At 34.3% G+C, this 10,598-nt stretch overlaps 1 protein-coding gene across 1 annotated transcript; it reads right to left on the bottom strand.

Annotated features, from left to right (window-relative positions):
* Positions 1 to 1,032: 1,032 nt before the first annotated feature.
* Positions 1,033 to 9,473, bottom strand: LOC135961125 (uncharacterized). The gene is made up of 5 exons (XM_065512622.1): positions 8,571 to 9,473; positions 4,259 to 8,147; positions 3,968 to 4,057; positions 3,582 to 3,800; positions 1,033 to 1,478 (listed from the first exon to the last, which is right to left on the bottom strand). Exons 1-5 carry the CDS (start codon positions 9,471 to 9,473, stop codon positions 1,033 to 1,035), a joined length of 5,547 nt encoding a protein of 1,848 aa, XP_065368694.1.
* Between the last annotated feature and the right edge of the window lie 1,125 nt (positions 9,474 to 10,598).

The following is a 10,598-nucleotide window of genomic DNA, read 5'->3' on the forward strand; positions in this document are numbered from 1 at the left end:
ATTTAGGTAAAAGCTAAAAAAACATTTTTTAAATTCTACCAAGAAATTTAATGCCCCTTTTTTGTATTCATCATGTGTAGCTTATGTACTTGAAAAAAATTAATGTGTTTATAGGTTTAAGTATGTTACTCGAGAATTCTATATATAAAATTCATATAAAATTTTGTTTCATAACACACAATTTCCCCCCAACACAGTTTTCCTACTCACTGAATCCTATTTCTATTTGCTACAAATAAAAAATTCTTCAAAAATTTATGAATGTATGTTTTATTTCCTTTTTTTATTTATATTTTTTGCTTTTAAATTCTAAAAACAGCCTACATTACGTATTCAAGGATTCAATCGAGCTAGAAAAATAATTCAATCTTATTTGCCATTTAGATTAGAGTTGTGCCAGCACACTACACTAGAAAACTGAGTGTGTTTGCTAAATAATCTTAAAAGAGACATATCACACTCATGTAGTCTGCTTAAATCCATTGCCATAACACATTTCTTTCCCTAATTATATTTTCTAACCATAAGTTCCTTTAACAATTATTGCTGCTTGAAGTCCTTTAAATGAAAAGCAGCATTTTTATGCCTGATAGTATTTATTTATTTGATATATTTAATCTATGTAACTGTAAACTCACCCCTTGTTTACACTTGTATCATTTAATGTCATTTTATTCATCCAAAAATGTTCGCTGCTGAATATCAGCTAATAAAAATTATTTCAAATCTATTTATAGCTACAGGTTTTTTCTTTCTTTGAAAGAATCATAGAAATAAATAAATGAAAACGAAGAAAAAAGAAATGTGTTGAGAAATTAGAAGAACGTACAAATCAAATATGCGTGTTAGGCATAAATAATGTAATTAAGGGGACCAATTACTAAAAGAAAATTTTTATTCTAGTATATAGACAAAAGTTATGTAAAACTTAGTTTATAGTTTAGACGGTTCAGGTTTTAGTTTGAGTTTAGGTTTCAGTGTAGGTTCTATTTCTGGTTCTCCTTCAGATTCTAGTTCAGGTTCTAATTCAGGTTATATTTCAGGTTCTAGTTCAGGTTCTACATCAGGTTCTACTTCTGGTTCTCCTTCAAATTCTAGTTTAGGTACTAGTTCAGGTTTTAGTTCAGGTTCTACTCCAGGTTCTAGTTCAGGTTCTACTTCTGGTTCTACTTCAGGTTCTAATTCAGGTTCTAGTTCAGGTTCTACTTCCGGTTCTACATCATCTTCAACTTCAGATTCTAATTCAGGTTCTATTTCAGGTTCTACATCATGTTCTACTTCAGGTGCTACATCAGGTTCTACTTCAGGTTCTACATCATCTACTACTTCAGGTTCTAGTTCAGGTTCTGCATCATCTTCTACTCCAGGTTCTACTTCAGGTTCTACTCCAGGTTCTAGTTCAGGTTCTACTCCATGTTCCACTTCATGTTCTACATCAGGTTCTACTTCAGGTTCTACATCATCTTCTACTTCAGATTCTAATTCAGTTTCTACATCAGGTCGTACTTAAGGTTCTTGTTCAGTTTCTAGTTCAGGTTCTACATAAGGTTCTACTTCAGACTCTTGTTCACTTTTGTTCTAGTTCTGTTCTACTTCAGACTCTTGTTCACTTTTGTTCTAGTTCTGTTCTTGTTCTGTTCTAGTTCTGTTCTAGTTCTGTTCTAGTTCTGTTCTAGTTCTGTTCTAGTTCTGTTCTAGTTCTGTTCTAGTTCTGTTCTAGTTCTGTTCTAGTTCTGTTCTAGTTCTGTTCTAGTTCTGTTCTAGTTCTGTTCTAGTTCTGTTCTAGTTCTGTTCTAGTTCTGTTCTAGTTCTGTTCTAGTTCTGTTCTAGTTCTGTTCTAGTTCTGTTCTAGTTCTGTTCTAGTTCTGTTCTAGTTCTGTTCTAGTTCTGTTCTAGTTCTGTTCTAGTTCTGTTCTAGTTCTGTTCTAGTTCTGTTCTAGTTCTGTTCTAGTTCTGTTCTAGTTCTGTTCTAGTTCTGTTCTAGTTCTGTTCTAGTTCTGTTCTAGTTCTGTTCTAGTTCTGTTCTAGTTCTGTTCTAGTTCTGTTCTAGTTCTGTTCTAGTTCTGTTCTAGTTCTGTTCTAGTTCTGTTCTAGTTCTGTTCTAGTTCTGTTCTAGTTCTGTTCTAGTTCTGTTCTAGTTCTGTTCTAGTTCTGTTCTAGTTCTGTTCTAGTTCTGTTCTAGTTCTGTTCTAGTTCTGTTCTAGTTCTGTTCTAGTTCTGTTCTAGTTCTGTTCTAGTTCTGTTCTAGTTCTGTTCTAGTTCTGTTCTAGTTCTGTTCTAGTTCTGTTCTAGTTCTGTTCTAGGTCTGTTCTAGTTCTGTTCTAGTTCTGTTCTAGTTCTGTTCTAGTTCTGTTCTAGTTCTGTTCTAGTTCTGTTCTAGTTCTGTTCTAGTTCTGTTCTAGTTCTGTTCTAGTTCTGTTCTAGTTCTAGTTCTAGTTCTGTTCTAGTTCTGTACTAGTTCTGTTCTAGTTCTGTTCTAGTTCTGTTCTGTTCTAGTTCTGTTCTGTTCTAGTTCTGTTCTAGTTCTGTTCTAGTTCTGTTCTAGTTCTGTTCTAGTTCTGTTCTAGTTCTGTTCTAGTTCTGTTCTAGTTCTGTTCTAGTTCTGTTCTAGTTCTGTTCTAGTTCTGTTCTAGTTCTGTTTTAGTTCTGTTCTAGTTCTGTTTTAGTTCTGTTTTAGTTCTGTGTAGTTTTAATAGAAATCTAGTTCAGTTTTAATTCTATTGTTGGTCACATTTATGAAAGTCTCCAGAATAACGTTTGTTTTCGTATTGGAAATTAACTGTGAAGAAATTTGGTGTATCTTTCTGGCGATTATTGAGGATATGTTAGGGATTAAAGTGGTGGACTGTATTGTAGATCGAGATTATGTAGACCTTTGGGAAACACCAATTTCTCATAAAGTATATTTTTCTCAACGCATTGGGAAAAATATACGAGGGTTGGTTGAATGCAATTAGAAATAGGGTTAGATAATTAGTGGATTTAGTATATAAAAAATGTGTGGATGTATGAATGTGTGTGTGTTTGTGGATGAGCTCACCTTGTGTTTGTGTGTGTGTGTATGAATGTGTGTGGTTATAAATAAATAGATTTTATAATAATTCTTTTCAATTTTATATTACAAAGGTTTATTTAGGGTTTATATTTAATTAAATATAAGTTTTAATTAGATATAAGGTTTTAAATAAATGTAAGTTTTAATTAAATTATTTAGATATAAGTTTTATTCAATTGAAATTAGTTTTAAGTTTTAGATTTCTTTTAGAATTGATGTTATCAATCTTAAGGTTGCAAAAGAAGTGATTTTACAATTTTTGTGAGGATAGCAATTAGGTTTAGTTTCTTAATTTTTTAGTACTATTCTTTTTATGTTCGAAAATTAATAATTCACAATAGAAACTCGTTACAATTATTTAGTTACTCGTTACAATTATTAAGTTATTCGTTATAATTATGATAATAATTCATTTAGTGTACAATTCAGGTAAAAAATTCAATTAGTAAATTATAAATACAAAAAATATAATTTTTTATTTATGATTTTTTTTATAAAATCATTGGATTTTATACATTCCGGCCACCAGGTGCAGGAGGTTGTGGTTGAACACAAAGAACCTGTGCTAAGGAACGAATGGCTTCGGAAATGATGCGTTGGTCTGGAACTGCTGAAGAAGCTGATTGGTGCTGGCGGTCAGTTGATGTTTGTCTTGGATGATGACGTTGATTTGATGGTGCTGAACGTGTTGACCTTGCTGATTCTCTACGCTTTGGGGGCTTTTTGTCGAGACGACTTCGAATGCCTGGATGGAGCAAAGTGTGGTGACAGTTGCCACATTTTCTGCATGTATCCCTTGATGGACAGGATCGTAGTTCATGGCTCCTTGCTAAGCAGTTAAGGCAATATTTATACTTGCTGACTACCCGGTTTCTAGTCCGTACATCCATGTCTAAGAAGCGCCGGCAAAACCTGATGGAGTGGAAGCGTTTACACAATCGGCACTGGTACACGTCAGGGTCACGTGTTCGCTCCTGATGCCTTCGGTGGTTATATATTGGCCTGTAAATAAAGACGAGATAGAAAAAGAAAGACAAAATCGAAAGGGTTGGATTAGAAAAGGGTTTTTATGAGGGTGAATCATTGCTATAAATTTCATTAAGAGATAAAACAAATATGAGAAAAGAGTAAATAGAGTTCAAGATAATTGATCATTAACAAGAGGTAAATAGCAAAGCTTAACAATTGGTCGTTTTATTAAACCTGTTGCTGTTCTAACATCCGCTACACGAACGTTATCATCTGAACCAATGTGAGTTGTTTCGATTCTGCCCAATCTCCATTCGGATGGAGGTAACAAATCATCCATGATGACTACGAGATCACCTGATTTCAAATTTGTTGAGACATTTTTCCATTTATATCTTTTGTGGAGCGACTTCAAATAATCTTCTTTCCATCTAATAGCCATCTGTTGATGGATCGCTTTAAGTCTTTCCCAACGATTAATGAGTCCAATTTTGTGTTCATAGTTTTCAGGGAAACTCATAATGGGTGCGCCTCTTAAAAAGTGTCCTGGAGTTAGGGCTTTAAAGTCTGCTGGGTCGTCTGACATGGCCGAAATGGGACGTGAATTTAAGATTCCTTCTATTTGAGTTAAAATAGTAGAGAATTCTTCGAAATTGAATTTGTGAGAACCGGCAACTCGTTTTAAATGAAACTTAAAACTTTTTACGGCGGCTTCCCATAAACCACCCATATGAGGAGCGTGAGGAGGAATAAATATCCATTCGAGACCATGTGTAACATATTTTTCTGCAATATCTGTTGAGGTAGATTTTATAAAGGAATCAAATTCACGTTTCAGTTGTCGACTGGCTCCAACGAAATTACGACCATTGTCAGAATATATCCTGAAAGGGAGTCCCCGCCTCCCAACGAAACGAGAAAATGCTGCACGAAAAGCTGCTGTTGACAAGTTTGAACATACTTCCAGATGAATTGCCTTTGTGCTAAAGCACACAAATACGCACACATAGCCTTTTACTATAGGTGCGTTTCTAAGAGTTGAGCCTTTTAATTCAAATGGGCCGGCGAAGTCTATGCCAGTTATTTGAAATGGAGCTGAGAGTTTGCATCTGTCGGGTGGTAAGGGTGACATTATTTGAGTACATGGCTTTTGTTTATATATTATACATGTCTTACAATGACGTATTATCTTTTTAATACGAGGCTTTAGTCGGGATATATAAAATTCTGTTTGGACCATTCTAGATATTTGATTATATTCAGCATGAGCTAGAAACAAATGCAAATGTTCCAAGTAAAGTTGACAAAATAGAGAATTACCTGGCAATATTATTGGGCAGCGTTCGTTATATGGTAGTGATGCATTTACAAGACGTCCGTTTGCTCGCAGAATATTATCTGTGTCCAAAATTGGGTTAAGCGATTTTAATGAGCTTCGGTTAGAGATTGGCAGAGAATTTGAGATATCTTTAAATTCTGCCTGATAGTGAGATTTTTGAGCTAACGCTATTAGTCGCAGTTTTACGAAGTTAACCTCCTTTTGAGTAAGACATTTCTGTGTATGAGTAAACTGAGATCTAAATTTTGTAATGCTGTTATGATAAAACCGAAATACGTAAGATAACACTCTTAGAGCTTTGTGGTATGATGAGAATCTATTTAAAATATCAGTTTCATTAATAGATGTTTGTAAACATTGGACTTTTTGTTCAATTTTTTGGGTCTGCAATTGATTGTTTTTTGGCCATTCCGATTGTGGTTTTGATAGCCAAGGTGGTCCTTGCCACCATAGCATATTGTTCGAAAGTTCTTGGGGTTTACATCCACGAGTACCGAGATCTGCAGGATTATCATGAGTGCGAACATGACCCCAGGTTGCATTGGGTAGAGCGTTATGAATTTGTGCTGTTCGATTAGCCACATATGTTTCCCATGTCCAGGGAGGTTTAGAAAGCCATCCAATGACAATTGATGAGTCTGTCCACAGGTAGATTTCACATTGAGGTAATTTTAAGGAGTCTATGACATATTTAGCTAATGTAGCTAAGAGTACAGCACCACAGAGTTCTAATCTAGGTAAACAAACTGGCTGTAGAGGAGCTACTTTGCTTTTTGCTATTATAAGGTTAGAGAATACGACTTGAGATTTACTTTGACAACGTAGGTAAACTGTTGCACAATATGCTCCTTTGGAAGCATCTGAGAAGCCGTGAATCTGAATGTTATCCTTGGGGTAGTATTGGAGCCATCTTGGTATTTTTATCTTGTCAATGTGAGAGAGATCTGTAAGCAGTTTATTCCACTTATCTAAAATTTCGGAGCTGACTTTATCGTCCCACTGCTTACCTTCTAGCCATAATTGCTGCATTAGCATTTTAGCTCTAACAACAATAGGAGTTATCCAACCTGCAGGATCGAAAATTGAGGCTATACCTGACAACATTTTACGCTTAGTGATACTTTCGGCTTGGGGAATTGGTGAGAATGAGTAGGTAAATTCATCAGTTAGAGCATTCCATTTTATTCCTAGAGTTTTTGTAGCGCTTGTTTCGTGAAATCGTAATAAATTGGAGTCATAGAGATCTTCAGTTGGTATTTGAGCCAGTAATTGGGTATCATTTGCGGTGATTTTCTTTAGAATAAATCCAGCGGACTTAAGAGTGTCCAGGATCTGAGACTGTGAATCTTTTGCTTCTTCAACTGTGTGCCCACCAGACAATATGTCGTCTACATATGTCTCTTGGCGTAAAATTTGAGCAGCTTTAGGGTATTTTTCTTGACAGTCATCAGCAAGTTGGTGCAGAGTGCGTATTGCGAGAAAGGGTGCACAGTTGACACCAAATGTAACGGTCTTGAGTTGATAATCTTTAATTGGGCTAGTGGGATTTTGTTGATATATTATCCGCTGAAGAGGTCTATCGTCTGGGTGAACTAAAATTTGACGATACATTTTTTGTATGTCGCCGCTAAAGACATATTTGTATATTCGCCAGTTGAGAATTACAGTTATCAATTCAGTTTGCAATGTGGGACCAGTGTATAATATGTCATTAAGTGAAAAACCTGATTTTGTGCTTCGAGATGCATTAAACACTACTCTTACTTTAGTGGTTTTGTGTTCAGGGCGAACTACTGCGTGATGGGGAAGATAAAATGAGAAATATTTGCCATCTGATACAATTTCACGATAGGAAACTGGTTCCATGTGATTAAGAGTTAAATATTCTTCAAGTACATTATAATATTCGTTTTGTAGTTCTGGAGTTTTAGACAAAGATTGGTTTATACGTGAATATTGGACTAGAGCTAAAATTCGTGAAGGGCCGAGAAATTTTGAATGGGGAAATTCCTTTTTTAACGGAAGTCTTACAACATACCTTCCATCAGAGTCTCTAGTTGTCGTTTGCTTATAAAATGTTTCGCAATATTGATCTTCTTCTGAAATAACTGGCTTAAGGGGCAACTCTTCTTGTTCCCAAAATTGTCTCAATGTATTATTTAGAGCAGAGTTTTCAGAAGGAGTGACAGTTGTGGTAAGCGTTTGTACAGTGTTAGTCTCAATTGGACCGCTTAAAACCCAGCCAAATATCGTATTATAAGCCGATGCTTGTCCACAGATATTTTTTTTAATACCTTCAATGTTAATGAAGTGTTCTGAGTCATTTCCGATAATTAGATCGATTTGAGAAGAGCAGTTGAAATTGGGATCTGCTAGATCGAGACTAGAGAGTTGAGAAGAATTAGGAAGGTCAAAAGAAATTGCGGGAATTCTTTTGGTCAGTTTTGGTAGTACGATCGCATTCAACGTGAATTTTAAATTGCAACGTTTAGCAAATAAAGTAATATTACATTCCTTATTTGCTGATTGAACTTGACCTCCGATTCCAACAACTTCTACTTGAGCTTTCTGATAGGGTAATTTGAGGAGAAATCTAATTCTTTCAGATATGAATGTTCTTTGGGAACCTGGGTCTATTAGTGCTCTGACTGTGAACAATTCCCCAATGTGTTCTATTTGTACTAGAGCTGTACGAAGTAAAATGTTGACGTTATTAGATGAGAAATTAGCTTGAACTTGACAATTTGCCGATGTTGAGGGAGTGTCATCGCTATGTTCAATTTTCTGGTTGTTAGGAGAATTGTTACTTTTGTTTGATAAGTTTCTTGTATCTTTACTGTTTTCATTATTTTGTGTGTATTTGGGCGAGTTTGGAGATTTTTGTAAATGAAGTAGAGTATGGTGGTCAGATTTGCAAATAAAACAAGTATTTTTGCTTGAACATTTAGATTTTGTATGACCTGAGGCGAGACAATTGTTGCAAATCTTATTTTGAAAAACGAAATCAATTCTTTGTTGCACTGTGTATTTTCTGAATTTTCCACAAGATCTCAAGTGATGGTCTCCATTGCAGAGTTTGCATGACTGATTAAGTTTTTCTTGAGAAGAATATGACTGTATTTTAGAATGAGAAAAGGTTGGGAGACTGAATCGTTCTTTTGTGGTTTTTATGGATGATATCCTCTCAACCACTTCGAATCTGTTTACGAGGAATTCATCCATTTGCGCCCATGTTGGCATTTCACGTTGAGATTTGAAAGATTGTTCCCAGAGGGCTAGAGTGTCGTCGGGCAATTTAGTTGAGACTAAATAAATGAGGATTGGGTCCCATCCTTCTACTTTCACGTTAAGTGCTTTTAGGGAAGTTAAACAATCAGTGACTGTCGAATGAATTTTTTGGATAGATTCGCTGTTTTCTGAAATTGCGACAGGGATATTAAAGAGAACTTTTAGTTTATTGTCTACTAAAACGCGCTTATTGTCATATCGGGACTTTAGTGCATTCCATGCATGATCAAAATTTTCATCGCATAATGTGTATCGTTTGACAATTGCTCCAGCGCTACCACTTGTTTTTACTCTCAAGTAAAATAGCTTTTGGGCCTTTGGAATTTCATTATTCTCAATACATGCGGTAGTGAAAAGATCACGGAAAGAGGGCCATTCTTCGTAGCTACCTGTAAAAGTGTCTATTTCACAAGGAGGGAGCTTAATGAATGATGTTCTTGTTCCTATGGGATTTGTTTGAGGTAGACTACTCGATCGAGCCCTTGAAGTTTGAACTTCACATGCTCTTGAGAGCTTCAGTAGATCCATAATGTGTGATCTACATGTGTAAAATGTATCAGAGCAAGCATTGAAGTTTATCTTAGCGTTTTCTTTGTATTCTTTATTATTCTCAGATCTTGGGCAAATCATTAGAGATTCGTATGAATTTTGCAATTTTAGCCATCTTTTATCAAGATCTTCCAATTTTGTTTCTAATACAGAATCAGTTTGATCTTCCAAATCAGATTTGCCGAAAATATTGCAAAACGCAAGTATATGGTCGCAATCAAAGAGAAACTTTTCATGCTTTACATTGGTATCGTTTTCCTGAGAAAGACTCATTTTGATACTGTGTTTTAGAAAGATGAATGAATTTAATTGCTTTGGGTAGCAAGAGGATTAATTTTGAAGAATATTATACTGCTATTGTGTAGAGATGCACTTTAAATTGACAAATAGTAAAAGTTTGAAAATGTGAATGTAGTTCACTATAGCGAATGCTATTAGAGAGCTTTTACTAAATGCAATTTTAGAGAAGGAGAAAGTTGTGCAGTAGATTCAAGTTTAATCTAAATACTAGATCAGAGCTTAAATTTTCTAGTAAATCTTTGTTAAGATATGGTTAGCAGAAGTAATTTATTTAATATCACAAATGATATTAAAATTAAAATTTCGCAAGAAATTGAACAAAACACAGCTTTCTTTCAATAAAAACGATTAGCCAGAGATATTTAGAAATTGTGATTTTTTATTTTAGAGTTTAAAAATTTCAAATTTATGAAGTTATGTATGTTATTAGGCTTGAGCTTTTTATCTATTAGAGAAATCAATTTTATGATACGAGTAAATTGTAATCAAATATATAAAGCTGCAGCCACAAAATCAAGTTTTGTTTTGACAGTCTTTTGAACAAAAACAGTCTTTTACATATACTGTTTGTGAAAATTTACAAAAAATTTAAAGCTGTGACATAGGCTGCACGCAACTTGAAAACAATTTTAGTACAAATTGTGAAAAAAAATAATCAGATGTTTTCTTGATCGTAAATTGACACCAACTTGAAAGAAAAATTGAAAGCAAGTCGTTTCAATTCTTAAAAGTGTGAGTGTATAGTAAAAATTTGAGTGTATTAAAAATCTTGAAAGGTATAACTTGATCGTGTAACTCCAAGTAAGAATTATTGGTACGAATTATTAGTAATTGTTAAAAAAAACGTTCATTTAGCCGAAAAACTTGCATACAATTTAAAAATATAGAATTTAGATAGAAAAATTTCAAAACTATATGAAATATAAATGTTCGCTGGGATTAATTGTTTATATACTTGTCTTATGACAATTTCGCAATAAAATATACATAAAAAATTTTTTTAAAAGAATCACGGTGGAAAAAATAAAATGAGATGTTTTCAAATGAGATATGAGAAAAAAATCGTATTGGAATAAAAATTTATTTTATGTATTACCT

The sequence above is a fragment of the Calliphora vicina genome, chromosome 5, assembly GCF_958450345.1.
Source record: "Calliphora vicina chromosome 5, idCalVici1.1, whole genome shotgun sequence".
Taxonomy (NCBI): Eukaryota; Metazoa; Arthropoda; class Insecta; order Diptera; family Calliphoridae; genus Calliphora; species Calliphora vicina.

Bases quoted from the DNA above. Each gene is read 5' to 3' on its own strand.
- LOC135961125 (XM_065512622.1), bottom strand. From the start codon at position 9,473: ATGAGTCTTTCTCAGGAAAACGATACCAATGTAAAGCATGAAAAGTTT. The intron at 4,058-4,258 runs GTTTAATAAAAC...CTTTATTTACAG, and splicing joins GGATGTTAGAACAGCAACAG to GCCAATATATAACCACCGAA. The intron at 1,479-3,581 runs GTGGCCGGAATG...AAACTGAATTAG, and splicing joins ACCACAACCTCCTGCACCTG to AATCTGAAGTAGAAGATGAT.